At 44.3% G+C, this 24,153-nt stretch overlaps 2 protein-coding genes and 1 long non-coding RNA gene across 4 annotated transcripts in view; 1 reads left to right on the top strand and 2 right to left on the bottom strand.

Annotated features, from left to right (window-relative positions):
• Positions 1–3,278, bottom strand: part of LRP6 (LDL receptor related protein 6) — a 118,123-nt gene extending 114,845 nt beyond the window's left edge. For both annotated transcript variants that reach the window (XM_064421103.1, XM_064421104.1), the window contains exon 1: positions 2,877–3,278. In XM_064421103.1, coding sequence (XP_064277173.1) covers positions 2,877–2,931 — 55 coding nt within the window. In that variant the 5' untranslated portion in view covers positions 2,932–3,278. The remainder of the gene's footprint in view (positions 1–2,876) is intronic.
• Positions 3,279–3,688: 410 nt separating this feature from the next.
• On the top strand, positions 3,689–21,943 carry LOC135301003 (uncharacterized). The gene is made up of 4 exons (XR_010362761.1): positions 3,689–3,791; positions 4,198–4,286; positions 14,734–14,798; positions 21,192–21,943. It is a non-coding gene; the product is annotated as an uncharacterized LOC135301003 (long non-coding RNA).
• On the bottom strand, positions 17,470–22,302 carry MANSC1 (MANSC domain containing 1). The gene is made up of 3 exons (XM_064421101.1): positions 21,913–22,302; positions 20,923–21,063; positions 17,470–19,193 (listed from the first exon to the last, which is right to left on the bottom strand). Exons 1-3 carry the CDS (start codon positions 22,130–22,132, stop codon positions 18,211–18,213), a joined length of 1,344 nt encoding a protein of 447 aa, XP_064277171.1. The 5' UTR covers positions 22,133–22,302; the 3' UTR covers positions 17,470–18,210.
• Positions 22,303–24,153: the final 1,851 nt, after the last annotated feature.

The raw sequence follows: 24,153 nt of genomic DNA, 5'->3' as shown, positions 1-24,153 counted from the left end.
GTTTGAAAATAGACATTATCAAAAAGACATTTTAATTTTTTCACTATCTGACCCCAAACACAGAGGTCTGTAATACTCAGCAGGTTTGCACAAATATCCTTCATAAGATTTCTATTCAAGCAAGGGCTTTATGCACTGCCTGCATGATCAGGGTTTAAAGCCAAAACAAAACAGCAATTGCATGCTGACTGGAGAGCTATTTCAGGAAGAAAGCAAGTCATGCACACTGGTGGAGGAAGAACTCTATTCATCACTTTTGAAAAAGTTGAAAGCTCAGTTTCACAGTAGTGCCCTGACAGATGTGATGACACTGCTTTTGCCTCTTTGCAGCTGTCAGTTATCTCAATTATCTCCCTCATTGGTTTCACAGCTCTCCTGAAGAACACCTCAAAGCTGCCATGGAGCAGCTCTAACTCCACTCCTCTGGAATACCCTCAGGGAGTGGCTTCAAGAAGCACTGCTGGTCAGAGAGGTGGAAACCCAATCTCCCAAACCAAACCATGGGCCAAAAGGAGAGAATACAGACCAGGGACATCTTTCTTCTAGCACCTATAACATTAAAAAAAACCCCAAGACCAAACCACAGAACCTCCACAGCACACTGTCACAATGGTAAGCTCCTGTCTCAGAAATTCAAACACTTGCCCTGACAACATGTGTAGGATCTGGTTTATTGTAGTCCTTGGATGATTTTTGAGACAGGTGCCTTGCCCTGTGCATCCATTTCTAGCCAGTAACAGCTTCATACTTTTTCAAGTCCTTATGCATGTCCAGGGTACTGAATTTTTTCCTTTCCAGACTGATAAAAAAGTCTACCACAGTTTCTTCAGAGCAGTAGTTCAGTTGTCATAAACCTTTGTCCATCTGCCTTTTCTATGAGAATGGGAGGCTGGCTCTGGGAGCAGAGAGGATGCTGCAATCACACACCACTACATTTGCTGAGTTTCTGTCCCAGCACTGTTGGCTTGGCATCCTCTACAGCACTGAATTCACAAACAGTGAACTTCCTAACTTCAACTCTATTTTCATGTATAAACTTATTCATACTCATGCTGGCACTGCCTTTGCCTCATTAAGGAAGTGCTGACACCCCTTCTGAACTCAACACATCTTACTCAAACCTACTCCACTTGCACAGATGCTGTTTATTAGGGAGGATGTATGCATTAAAATTTGATTTTTGTTTCTTCACGGTTCAGCTGTTCCTGCTGTTTATCTCTATCCAAAGTAACAATTAGCCAGTAGGAAAATTACTGTCGTGTCACAAACAGAGGATTACATCTTCAGGTAGGCAATCAAACAGCAGGGCACCATGAACACAGAAGCAACAGAAATGCTGCTGGGATACAAATGTCCTTGGCAATAGACAGAGGTGAGAGATGAGAAAAGAAATGACAGCCATATGATTTATAGACTCAATGCCTCTTCAAAGCGCCCCATTAAGCATGAAGTGTACAAAAAGTTGCAAAAGCACATGCCACTATTTCGAGGTTAATTTGCAGATATTACTGTAACAATATTCTGTGACATCACAAACAACAGCTATTTCTGTGCTGTCATTTGAACTAGACTGAACATCAAATTAAAGCCAAATACATGGAATATTAAGCATGGGTATGACTGTTATTTATTAAAATAAACTAATCAGGAAACAGTTTCTCCCTATACTCGAGAGCCAACTTAACTTTTAAAATTTGGGGTTTAACAGCCACAAGATAAGTATGAAAAGTTACACATACCATTTAAATAAGTATATTTGTATCTCTGCAAACAGGATACAATATGGCAAACAGATGCACAGGGTAAAAAAAAAAAGGCTATGGATGGGATGAAAATCTTTGTTTTCCAGATTACTGAGCAACTGGAGACTGAGCAGTTACTTCGACGTACACCACCTTTAGACTAACTTTCATCAAAACACTCTAATGGGGAGGAACTCTCTAATTCAAAATGTGGTTGATTAACTGTTAGCAGTTAATCTCTTGCCCATCTAGTATGAAAAAAGTGAAAATCAAGTAAACAGAAACATTATGCATGCAAGCACATCAGACGATTTCTTCCAAGAAAGACTGAACACAGATAACCTAACACAGTTACTGTAGTTAGGTTTACAAGATTTAAAAAAAAAAAATAAAAATCCTGTTTTCTTTCAGATTGTGCCCTGCAAGACAAGAAATTTTGTTGGAGCCAGGAAGTAGAATCAAAATTTTCAGCTACTTTAACATCCCCTCGTAAGGCTCTCGCCTGCTCCTTTAAAGCTGCGTGAACACCCGTGGTGGCTCACCAGAGAAACACAAACTTCTCTCAAGTCCCAGCACAGCAGCGCCAGCCTAGCTGAGAGCTGAGCCTCCAGCGCTCCCCTCGCCGCGGGGAGAGAGGGGCCGGTGCAGCAGCGCTGCCCGGGCATTCCCCGCTGCCGAGCCCAGCCCGCCCCGCACGCCGGGAGGGAAGCGCGGGGGGAGCGGCACCGGCGCGGCGATGGCACCGCGGGACCAGCCGGGCACCGCCGGGCTTGCAGAGAGACACGGGGGGAGCGCGCGATAGTTTAGGGGGATCCTTTAAAAAAAAAAAACAAAAAAAAAAAAAGTGGGGGAAAAAAATTAATAAAAATTAAAAAAAACTTGAAAACAACAATGGGGCGGCTCGGCGGCCGCTGGCAGGGCGGGCTGCTCCCGGCGCGGCTCGGGAAGTTGCTCGGGAGCCGGGGCGGCGGCGGCGGCCGGGAGCGAGGGAGGGAGCGCTGCCCCCGCGCCGGGCCCCGCGCCCCGCCGGCAGCCAGGCCGCGCCGCTCCCCTCCCGCACGCCCAAACATGGCCCCTCGCCACCAACCCGGCAACTTTCCCCCTGCCCCTCCCGCCGCCGCCCGCCCCGCTCACCTCGCATCAGGGAACAAAAACTGCAGGCGAGTAGGCTGCGCAGGACGGCCCCCATCTTCCCTCCCTCCTCGCTCTCACCGGCGGGGAGGCGGCGGCGGGGAGCAGCACCTCCGCTGCCAGTTCATGCTTCCAGGCGGGCGGGGGAGGCGGCGGGGAAGGGGAGGGCGGGAGGCGGGGAAGGGCGGCCGCGGAGATCCCCCCTCGCCGGTCCCTAGCAGGCCACCGGCCCCGGCGTGCCGCCGCGGGAGCGGGCGCTGCCCTCCATGCCGGCTGCTGCTGCTGCCGCCGCCTCACCGCGACCGCCGCGGTCCTTCCCCCATCCACCCCTCCGCCTCCGCCGGGCGCGCACAGGCGCAGGGATACAGTCCTCCTCCTCCTTCTCCTCCTCCTCCTCCTCTTCCTTCTCCTCCTCCTCCTCCCGCGCCGTGCCCGGCCGGCTCCCGGCGCAGCGCCCGCCCCCCGGCACCGCTCCCGTCGGGGAGGGCGGGAGCGGAGGGGCGGGGGCGCGCAGCTCCGCTCTGCCGGGCGGGACCGCGCACAGCCCCGGCGGCCCCGCTGCCGGCGGAGCCCCGGCGGGGAGCGCGGCCCGCTGAGGGAGGGAGGGAGGTGAGCGGGGTTACGGCACCCCCCGAGCGCAGGGACGGGGCGAGGCGGGGGGCAGCCGCATTCCAGCGGGACTACTTTGCCTCCCCTCGCCCCCTCCGCCGCCTGCGATGCGCTCAGCCCTGGCCCGTGAGGACGGGACTACTTTCTGCCACAGAGCTGCGGCGGCGTCCGAGCGGCAGCACAAAGACTCCGATCCCGATCCCGATCCCAATCCCCATCCCGATCCTAATCCCGACCCCCATCCCGCTCCCGGGACGGGCTGTAACGCCGGAGCATCGCCCGGGGGCCGGGCGGCAGATTGAAGTTACGGTCCGTCCCCCCGGTGTGCGGGCTGAAAAGCAATAAATCCCGGCCTTTCCCAGAGCACGGGGAGCAGGCGTTCCTTATCAGCAGGAATTGCTGCCCGGCTGATGTAATGATGCGTGATTTATTTCCCAGCGCTTTTGGGGGGGGGGCTCTGCCTGTTTGTTGTCCCCCTTGCTAAAGTAAATGTGGTGGGCTGGGTTTGTGCTGCTTACAGCACTTAATATGAGTGGCCAATGTGCTGTGTTTAAACATAGTCTTTTTCCCTCTTGCATAGCTAAGATTTTGTAATATACCTTCAATTGGAAAAAAAAAAAAAAAAAAGCAAACAAACCAAACTCCCCCCCCCCTTACCTTCTTTGTTTGCTCCTAACAAACAATGTAAAGTGCAGCTTTCTTGCATTTCCTCTAGATGAGAAAATCTACTTCATGATTTCAACGCTTTCATTCAGTCTAGACATCTACATCACATTCTCCCTCCCTCACAGAACGTGACAGCTGGTGAGTAGAATAATGATATGAAGCAGAACAACTTGGAGCAACATTTGAGGCACTTGCATTCCAAAATCAGTATTATTTTCAGGATTATTAGAAACTCACAGAAACATTTAACTTTTACCTTCATATGTGTTCAACATATATTTTCACAGCTTTTCTTGTTATTACAGTAGGAGATAACATCTGGGCCAGATTAAAGGCCTGGGCACTGTAGGCTGACTCTAAAGGGCTCCTGGTCTCATGTGGTAGTATCAGACTCTCAGCTTTTACTGGGGAAAATTTTTTTTTAAATAGAAGAAAACAGAGGGATTTTTTTAAATGAAGTGTATTTCCAACCTTCAAGGTTGCAAAAAAAAAAAAGGGTTTTGAAAATGTAAACAATTTGGCTCAATAGCCTGAGGCCAGGTCTACATTACAAAATTCTGTCCTTGACTATCTGCTGGGTGAAATAGCCCCCTCTGTTACTGTGCTGTCAGTTGGGAGGATTAGCAAACTTGAGCAAGATCCACATGGATAATGGATGGGAAGACTTGCCATACAAAAATGTACCCTGGAGAAGAGAGAACCTATGTCCAATCCTTGTTTGTCACCTCTAGATTTTGCAGGAGCAGGCAAAACAGCACACTTTTATATTTATTTTCACTGTTTAAAAGGAAAATTAAGTTGGTGTTGGTTTGGGGTTTGGGGTTTTTTTTCCCCCTTACAGTGTTTCCTTATACTTTTTCCATAATATGTCATTAATCTCCTGAGAAGTATGGCAGATCTGTAATGAATTCTTTGTATCTTAATCATACAGTGCACAGCTGAGGAAAACCTCAAGCCTGCACCCTGCATCACAAAAACACATTTCTCCACATGCCATTCCCTCTCGAATCTTATCTGTTTCTGCTGGAAGCACTCTGGTGTCTTGACTATCTCCCTTGGGAGCCTGATCCCCTGCCTGGTTGCTCTGACTCTTAAAGACATCTTCCCTGCTGCCCAAGCTGACTGGTTTTGTTTTTAACTTTTGAACACTTATATGCTGTCACTGGTGCATTTTTGCCATTTTTCTATAATTCAAACCCTTTCCTACTTGGATTTCCTCTAAGCCAGTTATTGATTATTGGCTTCACCTTGCTCAGCCTAGCCCCTTTCCCCACAGCCTGCCTAGAATCCTCCTGTCTCTTCCAGCCCAAGTATCATAAAATCACAGAATGGTTTGGATTGGAAGGGGCCTTAAAGAACATCTAGTTCCAAACCCCTGCCATGGGCAGGAATACCTTTCACTGTCCCAGGTTGCTCCCAAGTCTAAGTCCAGCCTGGCCTTGGGCACTTCCAGGGATGGGGCAGCCACAGCTTCTCTGGGCACCCCATGCCAGGGCCTCACCATCTTCACAGAGAAGATTTTCCTGATGTTTGACCTAGATCTGCCCTGTTTCAGTTTGAAGCCATTCCCCATTGTATGTTCTTGTAAATATCTTTCTTTTAGGCTCCCTGCAGGTGCTGGAAGGCCCCAGTTACGTCACTGTCATGGTTTAGGAATGGTGCTCCCCAATTTAGTGCTCCCACCAAGACTCTCCAACGCATGTGCTGTCACTCACTCCCCCAAATCCCTTCTCCCCTCTGCAGCAGGATGGAGAGGAGAATTGGAGGCACAAAAGGCAAAGATCATGGGTTGGGATAAGAACAATTTACTGGAAACAGTGATGAGATAAGAAAATGAACAGTAACAGCACTATAGATATATAAATGACAGCACTATAAATATATAAATGACAGAGAGCACAAAAAAAGAAACATTCTTGCTCACTGCAGGAGCCCCAACAAGAGACAATAAGTTGTTCCCTCTGGTTCAAAACCTGGGCCTCCCCACTTCTCTACTCAACTTGTAACTTGACTGGAAGGAGCCCCTTCTCCTCAGAACAGATTCCCTTCCCCTCACCCCTAGCACTGACAGAAGGTGTATAGGATAACTTCCATGTCCTTGCCATGACCTCTCCTGGCTACTACAAAAATTAACCCTCTTGGGTGGAAGCAGGACAGTCACCCAGAAGCCTTCTCTTTTCCAGGCTGAACAATCCCAGTTCTCCCAGCCTCTCCTCACAGCAGAGGTGCTCCATCTCTTTATTAATCTCATTGGCCTTCTCTGGACTCATTCCAACAGGCTGAGGCCTTTCCTGTGCTGGGACACCACTTCCCCTGGGCCACTTCTGGGGCTTGTCCAGGTCCCTCTGGATTGGCCTGTCCTTCAGGTGTGCCCCTGCACCCTCAGCTTGGTGTCATCTGCAAACCTGCTGCGGGTGCACTCAATCACTACATCTCTGCTATTAATGAAGATATTTAAAGAACTCTCGTCCAATGTGGACTCCTGAGGGGCACCACTTGTCACTGAGGTACATCAGGACTCTGAGCCACTGATCACTACCCCCTGCAAAAATGTCCTTTTTTAAACCCTTTTCCCTATTAGTGCTTAGGGTTCAAGAACCAAGTCTGTCTCCTAAATGTTTGTCAGCTTTACTTCTAATTCATCCATGTAGCATTGAGTCCATAGCAAGGATTTTTACAAAGTAAAATAGGAGGCGAGATTACCACACACAAAAAAGCCACCCCAACAGGCATGATTCCTCTGAGGTGGTTGTGTTCCTTTATTTGAGCTTAATGTCAAAGTGGAGAGGGAATGTCTATTTTATTTTAGTAAGAAGCTCCCCTTGTTGGTCTCAGTTATTTTCATTCACCTTAGAAAGAGAAACCTTGGTTTGCTGGATCAAATCCAGCTGAGGCTAAGAAACCTGGACAGCTTTACTCTTACCTCTGAGCTTGGATGGTGGCTCAGTGACACAAGAGTTTTCATGGGATTGTTCTTGAACTTGGGCAAGTTCCCTGGTTAAGTTGGTGGCCCAGCTTCACAAGCAGTTGTGTCAGCTCCCAGGAGAGCAAGGGACAGCAGCCAGAGCTCACAAAACCAGCAGTGACTGCCAAAGTCACTCTGCTTTTGAGCTGTGCCCCGAGTTCCAGTGGAGTCAATGGGATCTTCTGTAGAACCAGAACCCAAGCCCCTAATGAGCAAATGCTGTTGGAAGAAGATGGATGCTCAGCAAATGGATTTGTGGCTGCCCACATCACAGAAGCCACTATCATAATCAGCTTTCTCATGGAATGTTTCAACAGGAATTAATGGGCATAGCGTGCTGAAATGCTGGTCCCTCTGAAGGCAATGGTAAAGTTCTCAGTGATTTCAAAAGGGCCAGGGTTTCATACTGAAACTCAAGCTCAAGTCCTCATGCCCCCAGCAGGAAAGTCTGCAGCACAGGAGCTGGGGAAATGGGATGTAATGTTGCTATCCAATGATGCCTGTTACAATCATTTCACAGAATAAAGTAGGACACCCTGAACTGTGACATCATTGTCATCATCCTGCCACATTGCTTAGGTCATACAGTTTATAAAGAAAAATGTTTCATCCAGCTCTTCCTCAAAACAAGGTTAGTTCTAATAAATGTGATAGAAATGTCTGACACATTTAGGTTTATCCTATTCCAAGAGTGCAATGGGTTCAATGGCATTCCTTCTTCAATGAATCCAGGACCAGATCATAGAATAATAAAGAACTTCTTCCTAATATTTGCATTCTCCCTTTTTCTATCACTAATGTCCTAGTGAAAAGCCCCTCTCCATCTGTAAGCCCTCTTCAGGCTTAGAAGGCTTGAAGCCTCCTGTTTTCCAGGCTGAACGGCCCCAACTCTCTCAACCTGCATTCGTGGTAGAGAATGCTCCAGCCCCAAGCTCATCCCTCACCTCTGGATCCAGCAGGTCCACATCCCTCCTGTGTGGGGGGGCTCAGAGAAGGATGCAGGACTCCAGGTGGGGTCTCATGAGAGCAGAATCACCTCCCTCAGTGATCATGTTTTCCTTCTTGAAGTTCAATCACAAGCATTGATACTTTTCCCCTCACTTTTCCTCCCATGCCATATAAACTGCATCTTTTTGCCAGGATATAGGTGCCTTACAAGCAGATTTGCTTGAACAGAGAATCATCTCTCTAGTCCAGCAATTTTCTCCAAGCATCAAACCTAACTTGTTTTTGCCATTGCTATCACCACAAACAAATCACAGCAAAAAATTAGCACTTCTACAAATTCTGGGGCAATTTCCCCGTCAAATAGCTTGTCAAATCCCCTTTTTTATGACACACGGAGTTAGATTTTCTCCTTGCATTTCAGTACTATTTTATTATTCCCCTCAAGTCTCCTCTCCCCCCCTCAATACCCATCCTTTCTTTCCCATCTTCTCTACCCAAAGAGGCTGCCTGGTGCCCAGGATGAGAACTGCGTTTCTTTGTGGCTAAAAAAAAATCCTTGCAACAAAAACTTCACAGAGGAGAAGGTGCTTGAGTTCAACAGCCCGTACAGGCAAGCTAGTCTAACAGAAATCCAGCAATATCCCCACAGGGAAATATGAACTAAGATGACCTGGAAGGCTTGGGCATTTTCTTTGTGACTTTGGAGGAGCGTTTGGACTCCTGCTGGTGGTGCATTCAAGGTCAGGCTATCTACCTACTACCTCTTTTCTCCTCTCCCATCTCCCAGGGAGTTGGAAATAGCACTGCCTTCTTCAGCGGTCATGTTTTTTAGTGTGAACCATGAAGGATTCTGATTTTAATTTGGCACTGCCCACCACCAGACCACAGGGCAAGTCCAAGACTTTCCTTAGGAATATTTAGCTGTGGCTACGTTTCAAAGCCATGTTACAAAAATGTCATTTGAGAAAGTCACTGTTCTAAAATTTGTAAAGTGCTTTAATACTATGTTGATACAGCAAAAACATCCTTTTAAAAGAGCTCACATTTCAGGCTGACAGACACCAAAACACTATTTTGTTTTAGCTTGCTCAGCTTTTCAAAACCAGTGAGCATCTGGGCTCTATTAACCATAACGTGCGTGCCTTTTAAGCAACAACAATTTAAGAATATTTCCTTTTCAACCCCCTTTCAAACCCCTTCAGCGTTTTGCAATATGCATAATATTTAAGAATTCTGCTTTGCACTGCAGCCTTTGAAGTTTAAAAATTAGTTACTGGTAAAGCCTTGTACATTTTCTTGCACTCTTTTAGTCACAGGGATTAGTGACTAGAATTTATGCCTATGGTCAAGAAAGGTAAGTCACTGTGTACAATAATTAGCAATATTTCCTAAAACATTTTTCATTCTTTATGTGTGTCTTATGGTGTGACACACCATGTGTGTGCAGAGAAGAGCTCATTTGCCACCTGCAGTAGCCACTTCTGGACTACTCTACCACAGAGTATGGCAAGTAAAGAGACTCATCCCTCTTCATTCAGACTTTGTGAGGAAGAGTCATATTCATATTTCCTATTTGTATTTCATATTTATAGCCATGTTCATGTTATATTTATGTTGATATTAATATATTTATTTTTATGTTCATATATAAATTAGTCTGCAGTTCAGCAAAGACACTAAGCACCTAAAGAATATGGCTGTGGAGCATCAACCATGGTATCTCTTCAGGGGTGTTGATATTATGTTAGTCAATTCTCAAAATAGGCTAGAAAACCATGCTGAGTTCCTCAGAGCAGGAAAGATTGCCCTCTAATGGTTAATCTCTAGGTTTAATGTCTGCAATGTTTTATGAAATGCTCCTCTTCTACGTGATTTGTAAGGTAAGGCCACACAAACGAAGATGTTGTAACAATTTGTTATTTCAAGGAAAACCCAAACCTTTGTTGTACTCTTAATTGATGAATAAATTAATTATTAAAAACAAAGATGAAGGCATATTCTTGATAACATTTTCATTAAACTACCATTAGCCAGGGTTTCTCAAGGAAGAGGGATTTTACCTCTGACAATTCAGAACTATTACTCATACTGGATTTGACAAATTTTATATTTCACCGTGGGAAATGTTTCAAGTGAATGTCCTAGAGATTGATCTCACTCTTGCAGAAGTAAACTACAAGGAACAAAATTCTTAAATCTTTAAATCCACTAACCACAAGGCATTGCCTGTTACAACAGGGGTGCATGTGGGTCCTTAAACTTGCACTGGCTGCATATATAAAGGTTTCTGTGGCTTATGGCCTGTAACTCATTCTTCACGTGATGAGGGGATAGAAGAGGCAATTATACAGGGCTGAAGTGTCATTCACTGCCTTTCCATTTTCATCAGCTCTTTGAATAATTTACTTGCAGTGTAGATTTCAATAAATGCTCTTCCAATGTAGCTGGCAGCTAAATGTAGATAAATAACATAAAGGAGAACTCAGAGAAAGTAAGACCCAGTCCCCAAATATATTTATTAAAAATGTAGTGGCTGCTATGAAGACATTATTGAAAAATGATTCTATTTTGGAATAATTAGATTATATTTTCTCATCTCAAGAAGAAACAGTGATTAGAGTGAGGTTACCCAATCCATTCCTCATCCTTCCTTTCTCTACCCTCTCCCCAGTCAAAACCACAAAGACAGTATTTGGTCACATGGATCTTTGCATAAAAGACAGGGAATTGTGTCTGAATAGCCCTGACTCGTAAAGCTCCTTCCAATGCCTTTTTCAGTGTCAGAGCTTTGCAGTTAATGCAACTTCTACTTTTTTTTTTCCTTATTGCAATTGTGAAAAATCTAATACCTTTACAACCATTTGAAAAGGGCTTACACAGAGCAAAATCCCCATTTAATCTCAGCATATTAAGAAATCTTTTTTCTTAACAATACATTTAAAGTGCTATTTTCCCAAAACACTTTTTTTCTTTCAAGATAACCAAAGCTCTAAGTGTTGAAAGGAACTATGATTTAGAGTTCTATCTTCACTTGTGGCTTAAGAATCCTGGCACTTTAACAGGAAGAAACATCTAGTGTATGTATGGCCTAAGGTACACTGTAGCAGCAAATAATTCAGTATAGGAAAAGGTGTTCCAGTCACCACAGTTAAAAACCCAAAACAATGGGAACCACAGGCCAAAACCACTTAAAGACAGGAGAGAAAAATGTTTGCAGACACTTGGCCTTGTCGAATTTTTGCCTCTGACATTTCTGGTTTAGGCACCCATTGCTTTCACCCTGTGTGCTCCAGAGACTACAGCAGACTCCTTGACATTACACGGGAGAGCTAAAAAGCCTTTCCAAGAAAAGAGGGTAAAAGGAGCCAGCTTTGGCTAAACCAAGAGCTGATTCCAACTGATGCTGGCTTTAGCTGTATAAGCCTGCTGTTGGGTGGAAAGGTTTGCAGGCTTCCTGCAGGAAAATGAAAAGCAAAGGAAAAGTAAGAAAAAGAGAGGCTTGAGCAGAGAAGAGGGAATGCCAACCAAAGGAAAAAAAAAACCAAACCCAAAAACCAAAAAACCAAACCATACCAAAAAACAAAAAAAAAAAGGAAAAGAAAAAAGAGCATTCACAGCCCCTGTAACCCTCATTGCCTCAGAGCACCATAACCCCCAAAGACCTCACAGACCCCAAAGCACTCCAAGATCCTGTAGCCACCACAGCTTACAGACCCCATAGCCCTTACAGCACTCAAAACCCCCTGAGACCTCACAGACCTCACAACCCTTGTAGCACTCAAACACTCCATGGCCCTCACTGCCCCTCACAGACCCTATAGTTCTCAGAGACCCTATAGCCCTGACACCCTTCACAGCCACCACAGCCCTCACTGACCCCACAGCCAGCACAGCTCCCACTGCTCTAAGAGTAGGCTCTGGTGGCATTAAAAAGTTAGATTTGGAAGCTTTAAACACATAACATTTTTATTACTATGTTTTTTCAGAAACTGAAATTTACCATGCATTGATAAACTCTGATTAATATCTTTTTATCACATGAATAGAAGCAAAAATAAATTAATTTACATTATATTGGAAGGCTAGTGCCTCACAAATTCCATGCATTTCTTTTGTAAGGTGACTTGCTGTATCTTCCCACTTTTACTCTGTTTGCTGCCCAGGATCACCTTCTGTTCCAAATGTCTGATGGTTTAGGAAGTCAGCAGATGCTCCAGGCAAGAGGAAGTGACCTGTACTGTACCTGCCTGCAGCACACAGACACTTCTTTCATTGCTGTTTTTGCTATTGTCAATGCTTCTGAAATAATTTTCATTACCATCACCAGGGTTACCCATTTTTGGCATCTGCAAACACATCCCAGCACTTAACTACACTTGAATTTACCCTTGAGATGGAGTGTCTGGCATATTTCTGGAAAAGCTGCCAGATGTAGGAACTCTGCTAGATGCAGCATGTGGATAGACTTCAGCATTCAGGCTTTCACTTTTCAAACTCTAGCATCCTTTATAATGTTCACTTGAATGGGGTGTACCCTTGCTTGATGCTCTGTCAGTGTAGGAAAGCCACATGTGTATCTTGTTGAGCAGTGAGAAGAATGGAGTGAGCTGTTCTCATGGGTTTAAAACTTTATCTCACAAGCAAATTAATTTTTGCCCTTTCTAAACCAGAGCACTCCGTGTGTGCCAAATCTGGAGTCTTTCCAGAAGTATTGCCTGAGTTATCACATGGTGGAAAAACATTTGAACTCCTTATTTCATGCCCCAGAACCAAAGAAGGACAACATTGTCCTAGTTAAATAATGAGAAGCAGCCGGGAAAACTTTCTACACATTATTTCAGAAATTTCACCTCTGGGCTGAGATGTTCTGTCATCCTGTGTGGCAATTGTTTTGAAGAGTTAGTGAGCCTCTAAGTGGGAGGACTTGACTTTTAAATATGTGCTGGAAGACCTCCCAGCTGACACCAACAGGAGCTGCACTGACAAAGACACATAAGACATGACCACTGTAGTAAAGGGATCATCTCATTCAGTTTACTTGGAGGACCCAAACTAAACTGGATCCTTACTTGGAGGATCAGAAAAACCTTGCTTGTCAGATCCAAATACTTACACACAAGTATTTCAGTAGTGTTTGGTTTCAGGAAAAAAAAAGCTCTTTCATGAAAGCAAACAGAAAAATTTACTCAGAAACGAATTAAACAGCACGCAGTCCTATAGGAGATCTGTGTCACAATGAGGGGTTTCCACCATCTTTGCAGCACAAGAATGTATGTTTAAACTTTGTGCCAGGTTTCCATCTAGGGGCTGTTGAGAATTGCTGCAAAAGTCACAGTGTCAAAGTCTAAGCTCCACTGATCACATCCTTTCTTCTGTGCAAGTGGAAGCACAGAGAAACTCTGGCGATGCTCCCGGTAACTTTCAGCCAGAATTCAGCTGCTACTCTGAGGTAGCTGGTACCAAAGCATCTTATAAGGAGTTACTTTCTCTCATAGAACCATCTTTACCATCACGGCATTGCGATGAAACACCTTTTTGGTCTTCAGAGTGACTGTTCAAATCAGCAAATGTTTGAAAACATTCCTTATGGTTGAGTCAGTTGTTCTGGATGTTAACTGCTTGTTAAATTTCTTTGAGAAAATATAGCATGCACAAATTATCTGATTACTACTCCTGGATATTATTGGTATGACAGAGTTTTCAATTTTCTTCATTAATTTCTAGTAAAACAAAGTGAACCAAAAAGAAAAAGAATCAGAACAACTTGAACATGGGATATCTAAACCCTTGCCACTTAGGAAAATGACATTTTATAGGCTGCAAGGAGAGGAGTAAAACGAGAAAAGAGAGAAAAGAAGAGAAAAGAAGTAATGCATGACCCTCACTCCTTTTTTTTTTTTAAATTAAGTGAGCCAATATACAGGAAACAGTGATACAGCATAGTTGTACTGAAACTTTAAAATACTTTTATACATTGTTTGTAATACCAAACACAGAGGTGACAAAGAGCAGCAGTTTTCTGCTTTGTGCTTTGACATCCTCAACAAGTGTAGAGACCTAAAGGAAAAATAGCAAATTTAGACTTGAGATTGAGTGTAGGCTTTCTGAAGAGGAAGATAAATGTTCAATATATCCTAGCCCTTCAGGGGACATACCTATCACGACATCTGGGAACAGCATGTACACTCCTGAAGGGATGTGCAAGACTTCCAGGATGAGGGGATGCAGCTATCCCACAACTACCAATGAACAGGAATTCATTGAGAATTAATGTAGAGAGGTGCATTACCTGTGTGAGAGGATGAGTAATGCACAGGGAGAGCACAGCTGTCTAGGCCCATTTCAGGAGGATGACAGAAAGAAATCCACAGAAGAATAGCTCTCTGTATGATGGGATACTGCCTGGGAACTGCTGACTGAAGCACTGGCACTTTAAACTCCATGTTTTTATCAGCACAAAGTGTGGGACAGTAGGATCAAAGCATGTCATCAGATTCAAATCCACTAAGATGGTTTTGCACGAGGCAGGAAAACAAGATCCAGTTTTGAAACTGCCTTCTTGTGTAATTTTTTTTTTGTGGTTTTGTTTCCTTGTTTGTTTGTTGGGTTTTGTTAGTTGGTTAGTAATTTACTTGAAATAATCCTGAGTATAAGCATTTCCTGCTCCTACAGGACTTAAAATGAACTGAAGCACTATTTGCAGAGAGCACACCATGCTGAGTTTGCTGCCCTTTGAGGTAGGGACTTTGCACCCTTCTCATAAATCTCAAATAGAGCTACAATTTATTTCTTTACAATTGTTTGCAGTGGTTACAAAATTAGGGTTATTTGCTTTACTGTACAATACCACAAGACAGTTTTGTTCGTGACAGTCTGTATTTACACACCTTGTGTTTGCTCAGCACTGTAAAGCAACAACACGAAAACAAGCAGCTACAGAATTTGTGACACTCTCCAGGTGACAAAAGTCAATCAGCTTTTGGCCAGCTGCCATAACAGAACTGGTTAGGTCCAGAAAGAGCCACCCCAGTGTGAGACTTGTCATCACAGTGTGATTATTAATGACCCATTTCCATGTGTGCTGCACAGTGAAGACCACAGGAGATGTCAGTGGAAAAATAGAAGAGTGCACAGAAGTTTTAATGGTGGAAAGCATAACAAACCAGATGGATTTTTTTAGTTACTTTGTCTTGCTTCTTTTTGATTCATAATACAAGAGCATTATCCAGGCAAATAAATAAGCTCAAAAAATGCATATAATAAAGCATCATAGTCAAAAGCATGATGATGGGAAATCTCTCTCTTTCTCTGTTAACTGGAAATGCCAATACATGACTAATAATGCAACCTGATTCAATGTTATTAAAATAGAGAATATTCTTAGTTTTGTTGTCTTCTACATTATATGATGCAGTAAAAAGTTTTATAATCCTCCACCCAAAACCTTTCAATAAACAAAAACCTTTCCTATAAAACCTTTTTGCAATGAAATAGCCATAGTTTGGGAAGTTAAAAACAATCTAACTAAAACTTTTCTTAATCATCAAAAATCCTCATAACTTGTCAGTTCTATTTAATAAACTGTTGTTGCCCTCTAGTGTTCAAACACAGCTTGTAAAGGCCCCTCCAGAAAGATCCAGACTGGTCAGCTGTCAATTAATTCCCTGTTAGTTCTTAATCCAACATGACAAATGGATGGGAAAAATAATTTTTTAAAAAGTGTTTCAGTACACCTACCTAATACCTTGTTTTCTTTACTGGAGCATAAAAGAAGATCTTTCATGTAGTGATTTCTAAAGTTGTTTTACTCAAATGTTGTGAAAGGTCACTGAGGTCAGCATCCTCACCAAATCAGGCATGGTGCTGGAGCACCTCTCAGCTTTGCCTCTGCCATTCACCGTGCTGGGTGTGCACTGCTGGTTGGGCTGGAGGGCAGATCCCAATGCCATGGGCCACACTGAGTAACCAGAGAGTGCTTTGGCTTGGAAGGGATCTTAAGGATCAGCTCATTCCAGCCCTTGGCCATGGGCAGGGACAGCTTCCACTCTGCCAGGCTGCTCCAAGCCCTGTCCAACCTGGCCTTGGGCACTGCCAGGGATGGGGCAGCCACAGCTTCTCTGGGCACCCTGTGCCAGGGCCTTGCCACTCTCACAGGGGAGAATTTCTTCTCAATATGTAATCTAAACCTTATCTCTTTTAGTTTAAAGCTATTCCCCCTTGTCCCATTGCTGCATGTCCTTGCAAAATGCCCCTCTCCAGATGAATACAGGACCTGTGCTCTGAACAACCCTGAGATACATCTGCTGGTTTCTCTTGAATGTTTTGCTACTGTACTGTAACCATATCAATTAATACCAAGCACCTTTCCCTCCAACAAATTATTTCTTGCAGCAGAAATGCACAGTGAGCATTCAGGGGTTGTTCTCAGCACCTCTCCTCCTGTGATGACACCACCAACACAGAAAGCTTCTCATGAAGGTTGCAGTTCTTAGGAGAGAAAATGATGGTGAACCTCAGATCTGCATCTTTACAGCTAGGACTAGTACTTATCATTCTGTGAAGTCACTTCCCAAAAATGTTCCTCCTTGTTACATTCCTTGACCAGAAATCTCTGAAAATAGCTATAAGAAAAAGAAAAGAAAAAAGAAAAAAGAAAAGAAAAGAAAAGAAAAGAAAAGAAAAGAAAAGAAAAGAAAAGAAAAGAAAAGAAAAGAAAAGAAAAGAAAAGAAAAGAAAAGAAAAGAAAAGAAAAGAAAAGAAAAGAAAAGAAAAAGAAAAAGAAAAAGAAAAAGAAAAAGAAAAAGTTAAACAAAGCACAGTCAGAAAACAAGCTGATAAATTTGTGGTACATTTCTTCAGTAATTTTGGTCACTTTTAAGAGGTTATCCAGACTACTTTTCTTTTAACCATTGTCAGACTCAAGCAGTGTAGCAGACCAGCTGTTTTTATACATATAAAGCAATTTGCAGCCTCCGTATAGTAAGAATTCAAGTTCTTGACACAAGGAACACTGACTTTTCTTTGATCTCTCAAGAACGGAATTTTCAGAGAATTTTCTGCATTTAGTTATTTAGAGCTTTCAGAAAACTTGCCTTGAGGCCATTTTTTGGATCACACCTGCTTCCCACCACACTAAGCTCGACAGATCTAAGAATCTCTTGGATGTGAGTCAAATTTCATATTTTGTAATAGAATTGTTTCCTTGCATTTGTGAGGCACCCTTCCTTCTCTGCTGTGACGTTTGTTGTTGATGATGCCACCTGACACGAACACTTTGAAATCTAGCCTTTCATTCTAAAACCAGGTTTACACTGACTGCACATGAAGGGAAATTTAAACAACATGAACTGGAAGTTGTGTGGCAGTAGATGCTCCCACTCACTCTCCCTGTTGAAAAGTCGGGAAAACATAAAGTCATAGAGTTGTTTAGGTTGGAAAAAATTTCTAATATCAAAATAATTGTCCATGCTTATTACCAGTCACATGAAGGGGATGCTAGAAGTGAAGAGGGTGTGCTTTGTGAGCACTCACATTTGCAGTGTGTAGTTTTAAGGATACCTGTGATGTATGCAGAAGAACTTTAAAGATAGGTATATAACCATAAACTATATTTAGATAAGGAAAATTAAATTATGCCATATGTAATATATTTTTTCCTGTTTGTACCTAAAACCATTTGGATGCAAAGCTCTATTACTAAGTATTCCTTTAAAGCTACAAATAGGGCAAATAGGATTGCCAGGCAATTGTGTAACACTCCAGCATTTGATGCAAATAGCACTAAAAACACCCATGTGCTGCACAGGTACTCAATTTATTAGGGGCACTTCAATTTCACTAATCTTGTCACAGTACAGATTAAGCTCATGAAATGCTTTTTCTCCTTGAATATAAGACCTTCTTAGCTTGACTTGGATTTAGATGTTTACTCTCAGGATTTAGGAATAAATCAAAAATGACAGACATTTTATTCAGCACACACAGAGCCTTCCTTCTCACCACCAAACCCATCTCCTGCCTCCTGCTTTCCCATTAGAGCCCAAAAAAAGGAATCCATCCTCTTCTGAGATTTCAATATCTACTGTTCTATTTCAGAGTTCTCCTCTCAAAAGTGAGAGATGCTCCTCAAAATTTTATTCCCTCTCCCAGTCAGACATCAGCATACATTCCATTGATCAAATAATCCAGCCTGGTGTAACGCCTCTTCTGAAGAGATTCATGGATTTTCTTCCCTGTCAGCACAAGAACTAGGAACAGGAATATCACCCCAAAAAACAAAGCTGCTACAAGGCTGCTTTTTTCCCCCAGCTGAAAGACACCTTTCCCTCTCAGAACACCTTCTGACAGGGAGCTTTCTGAGTCAGATGGGTCATAACCCTGAAGGTCATTTTGGGAAGATGCGGGGGAATCGCTGGACAGAATGAAACCTGGAAAGGAGAGGAGGGTCACATGGCTGGTGTCATTGGAAGAGACCACTGTTGGCTCAGGAGCCATGGCTGGAGTCCTTAGCCCTGATAGGGCAGTAGCAGATCCAGAATTGGTGGTCACCTGCACGGTTGTAGAAGGAGAAGCAGAATTTGTGGGCTTGGAAAGAGGACCATGAGTAACAGCGATGCTGGTGGCAGGGACAGCAGGTTGAGCTGCAGTGGCTGCAGCAGGTGCAAAGGCAGCTGTGGTTGGCTTGGCAGCAGCAGGATGCAGAGAGGTTGTAAGAGACTCCAGCTGGGCAGTGCCTGTTGGCAGAGGGGCAAGAGAAGCTCTGCTGCTTTCAGGGGTGCCCACCCGAGGAGCAGTAGGGAGGGAAGCAGTGGGATTTCCAACTGGAGCAGCAGAAGGCTTGCTTGGTGGCACATTAATTACCTGCTGCCTTGAGATGGGGTCTAAGATCTCGGATTCTCCTGCTCTTTGAGGTTCAGGAGAAACTGTTTGAAGTTCCATGTTGTCCAAATGCTTGCCTATGTGGTTCAGGAGTTCAGAGGCCTGCTGAAAGACAGACTGCTCCAAACCGGCAGTGTGATTCTGATGGATGTTCTGACTGTGAGACATAAAGGTTCCAGCATCCGAAGGCAAAGAATACTCATTTGAAGAAAAGTTCTCAGTTTTGATGGATTTATCCTCTAGGGCATGAATGTCTGGAAACAGCAATATTGGTATTTAATTATTAAATCTATTTTTGACTAATGTATACTAATACTATTCGTATTTCTTAGAAATATTTATGTAAGGGGGCTCTAAGAAATAATGACTAATGAAACTTCCTTTCTTTAAAATATGGAACACATTTAAATTCTATGTCATAAAAGCTGTCAGCCTCAAGCCTAGTCACATAACAGCGTTCTGTGCAGAAATACCATACAAATAATAATCCTAAAAGCTACCTGATTTTACAGTATTTTTTCCACAGTATTTACCTGATTTACACCTATTATAGAAAGTATTTGGCTTAACATGAGTTGTTGGAAAGACAGGCTAGTTGTCAATTCATATTATATATATAATTTTATAAATTTATTTTAAAAATATAGAAATATGTATAATATATTCATGATAACCATTCAGCTGCTGCACAGAACATTTAAAAGGGAACATGCTCTCAAGTAGCTCTGACTCTCACTCATCTCTTTTTAATACTGAAACAAAAAGGTTTGTTAAATGCACTGGAATTGAAATAAATAAAGTATCTTTCCCCCTTTCGGCTTGGTTTTCAGTGTAACAACATACAGCTTCTCATATGAAAGAAGAAAGTTTGAAACATTTGTTGCTACTGACATTGCTCAGGTGCTACCTTTGAAAACTTAGCAGGAACATTAAACAAGCTAGCATAATCTTTCTACAATGAAATGTTCACAGAACAGTCTCCAAAAAGAAAAAGTGTTAAATGCAATCACGTTGTTCTCTCAGCATTGCATTACATGCTGCACAAAAGCACAAGCATGATTGCATTTCTTGTTTCTTTGTTTGAAACCCCAATGTTCTTCTAGGGGAGAAAGAGCCGGAGGGAAGTGTAATTTTAGTAATAGTTTTACAGAAATGCAGTTCATTTGTTGCACATTGCTTTTGCATGATCCCTGTGAGACTGCGCTTGCACAAAAATACTTGGTAACATTACATGAGTAACCTTTCTATATATAAAACTGTTGCTCTTTGCATAGCTCTTCTTGGAAAGGTTTGATCTCTCAAGCAGCCATACAGAAACCACCTTGGCAGGACAGTCTAATTATCAGCTTCTTATCTGGGCTGTTCAAACAGGTCTGGTGCAAGTCAATGTCAATCAACAAGTAGGCCTTGCTGATAAAGAAAACCAGCATAGGCCAGAAAGCAAGAAATTCCTGAGTGTGCAGCACACGTGCCATAAAGCTCTGAGTTTAGAAAGTTTCCTTCTGCACTTCAGGTTCCCTAACTGAATGCAGAAAACAATGATTATTTATTACTACTGCCAATTATTCATCAGGGTAGCATGGGTCCTTTAAATACACAGCTGGCTACAAGGCCACGGTATTTCCATTGGTTTTCATTATACTTTTCAGTATTATGTACAGGAAATCTTCCTTCCTGGCTGTATCTAGATGGAAGCAGCTTCTTTTTGTTTTAAGCAAGGACAAATTATGAGGATTTCTGAACCTAATGTGAAGGAATATTGTAAGGGTTGGGACATTATTGCAAGCTGGAAGCTGGGCCCACAGAGGAGCTCACCACACACCTGCCCATCCATCCTCCACAAGGAAAAAGAGCAATATTTTAAAATCATAATTTACTAAAAATACGACCCCCAAACAGTTCCTGGTCACTACTGAAAGTTCACAGGTGCAAAAGTAATTTTGCAGTGTGGCGTGGGGGCTGATGGCTCTCACTATTATTTACCTGTAGTTATCTTGTAGCTCACAAGTCCTGTTGCAGGTTTCATTGGACAAGCCTCAGTGCTAGGACAGTAAAACAAGTAGCAGTTTGGATGTATACTTGTTCTTGCAGCATAAAAAATAACGAAATTGCACTTCTTGTCTCCTGCAAAACAAAGTAAATGCCTGTTTCAGCAGTAAGAACTTTTACAGCAGTATGGTAATGAGATCTAGTTTGTTAACTTTTGCTCATGTGAGTAAGAGGAAAACTACTAACACATAACTTTCCTGCAGGAAAAAACCGCCAAGGACTGCAGAAGAATGGCCCAGGGCCAAAATATGAAAGGTCACACCTTCCTTTTCCTGTACAAATAAAGTTGGGGAAATTATGAGTCTAATCTCTCATCCTCCCTCACGCATACCACACTGGCACCACTTTATACAACAATAGCCCGCTTACAAATCCTGATAAATCTGAAAACCTCCTCGATATACTCATGGGGAAGAAAACTATTTAGACATTTCTCCTTATTACACCCCAGGAATCGCTTGGCTAGTTGCTGCTTCGGGGGGTCACCTTCACCACTGTCATTTCTACTTGCTGCTCTACCTCCTACTGCTCCAAGAGCTTGATTCAAACCAGCTGTCTCAGAGGAGGATGAGCATTCTCATTTTTGGCTAAAATTAAATACGGTGTAAAACATCAGCTACTTTTAGTGCATCTACTAAACACAGCTTATGCACCTTCGGGGTTGGGGATTTGGGAGGTTTTGACGTCTAAAACTAACGCTGTTTCTGTGAAGCAACTATCTTCCTGTACACTACGGGGTCCTGCGTTAAGACCTAACATCTACTGGCAAAAGAAGGCAGCAGCCGCAAGCTGGAACTAAGCGCAGCCTGGATGAGAGGGTAAATTCCGCGCTGAACAGGGAGAACACCAGCAGCTGACCACCCAGCCAGCCCAAACTCCAGGATCGTTCTCCCGGGCAGTGGAGGAGAAGGAGGCCGAGGTTACCTGCGAGCCGGTGCCCCGAGCAGCAGGCGCGGACACACGCACCCGCGCTGGGGACGCGCAGCGGCTCCGCGCCCCGGACGCCGCGGGGCAGCGACAAGTGGATATCGATGATGGAATTCTCCATCTTCTCCGCGGAGCACTCCTGGCCCAGCGCCGGCCCGGCCATCGCGCAGGTGATCACCAGCAGGCGAAGCGGCCAGCGGCTGCCCCCGCGGGACATGGTGACCCGGACCGGCCCCCGCGGGGCTCCTCCGGCACGGCCGGGATTCGCGGCCAGCGGCAGCCGGGGGAGCCGCGCCGAGGGCTCTCCGCTGCTCCCGGGGCGGGCACGCGTTCCTGGGGCACCTGCGGGATACCCCCGCCCGCAGCGCGGGCTCGGGAAGGCAGCGGCGGAGCCGGGCCGGGCTCGGGACGGCGGCTCCGGGGAACCGCGGCTGTCCCGGCACGTCCGGGAGGAGGGGCCCTGGGAGGCGGGCCCGGGACGCCTGCTGCCCTCCTCCTCCTCTTGGAATTCCTGCTTACCTACCTACCTACATATCTGCCTTCCTCCTGCCTTCCAGCCTGCCCTCCTCCTCCTCCTCCTCTTGGAATTCCTGCTTACCTACCTACCTACCTACCTACCTACCTACCTACATACCTACATATCTGCCTTCCTCCTGCCTTCCAGCCTGCCCTCCTCCTCCTCCTCCTCCTCTTGGAATTCCTGCTTACCTACCTACCTACCTACCTACCTACATACATACCTGCCTGCCTTCCTCCTGCCTTCCAGCTTGCCCTCCTCCTCCTCCTCTTGGAATTCCTGCTTACCTACCTATTTGCCTTCCTCCTGCCTTGCAGCCGTCCTCCTCCTCCTCCTGGAAGTCCTGCTTACCTACCTACCTGCCTTCCAGCCTGCCCTCCTCCTTTCTTGCTTCCTTCTCACTGCCGGCCATTCTCCTGTCCCATTCCTGCTTTTTCTCCTGCCTACCCTCCTTCTCCCTTGCTTCCCCCTTCCTGCCCTCTTCCTCCTGCCTGACCTCCTCCTGCCTTCCTCCCGCCCTCCTCCTGCCTGCCCAGCGGGGCTGCGAGGGTATTCCCGCTCCTGCAGCCACTCGCCAGCACCAAAGGTCCTTCCTGAGCATCAGGCACAAAGGCAAAACCACCTAGAGAAGCTCTTTACCCTCAGTCAGACTTTTCCTCCACCTGAGATCTGCTTTTGGGAGCTGTAATGAAAGAGATTAATATGCATATCCTGGACAAAATGGACGTGGACATATTTCCGTGTGTGTGTGTAAAAGACTCCTTGCTACCTGAGTAATCCTGTTCAAATCATAACCGAGCACAAGATGTTTGTGGAATGGGCAAAAAAATGAACAAAAAAACCTATCTACTGGGACCCTGACTGGTGTCTTGGCCATTCTTCTGTCAGCTGTCTCAGTGCAAATTTCTTGCTTAAGTCATGTTTTTGCTTGGAAATTTTTCATTTCCTCTTTTTTTTTTTTTTCTTTTTTTTTTTTTCCCTTACTATTTGGGGGTATTGTTTAGGAGTAAAAGTAGACCAAAGGAGTGCAAAGAGTAAAAGGATTATAAGACAGATTCCTTCTATTTCAGGAAAGAGACCATTTTCTTTTCAGAGATGTGCATTACCTGAAGAGATCCCAAAGGGCAGGTTAGTTTATGTATTATAATGGTTAGATGCCAAGGCATGGGTGGCTGTCTTGTTTTTCATGCCCAGTCAGTCCCCTTTGTCAATACTGCTGGGTGTTGGCTTTTATTTGGACATGAGTGTTGTAAGAGACTGAGCCCACCATCTCATTTTGCATCACATGGCCATCGTATGGCAATTAATAATGTTTGCTTGTGATTCTCACAGTCTTGGTGGGATGGTTTCTTCTAAAATTTTCAGCTGCACTTGTTTAAGAAAATGCAGAAACCACATCCACTGAGCTAGGAGAGAGCCAGCCTTGCCCAGCAGCTGCTGACTTCCCTTACCACTGCAGTGGGAAAAAAGGGAGGCTGAGAGAGGGAAAATGGTGGGACACCATTAGCTCTTAGACACGAAGGGTGTTTTCTGTAGAGCATCTCTCTGCTTTAGAGCCAGTACCCTAAATGGTGAAATGCTCAGGCACAGATAAGATGAACCTCTATTGTAGTCTATTCTAATAGGTTGCAAAAGTACCTAGTGCAGCATACAGCCTAAATCTAGCAGCAGCATCTGTTGGATTGGGATTGCCTTCCCACAGCCTGGATCCCAGTAATACT

This window comes from Passer domesticus, chromosome 5 (genome assembly GCF_036417665.1).
Source record: "Passer domesticus isolate bPasDom1 chromosome 5, bPasDom1.hap1, whole genome shotgun sequence".
In the NCBI taxonomy this organism is placed as follows: domain Eukaryota; kingdom Metazoa; phylum Chordata; class Aves; order Passeriformes; family Passeridae; genus Passer; species Passer domesticus.
Note: the sequence above shows the minus strand (reverse complement) of the source record. Positions and strands in the feature narration are given on the sequence as shown.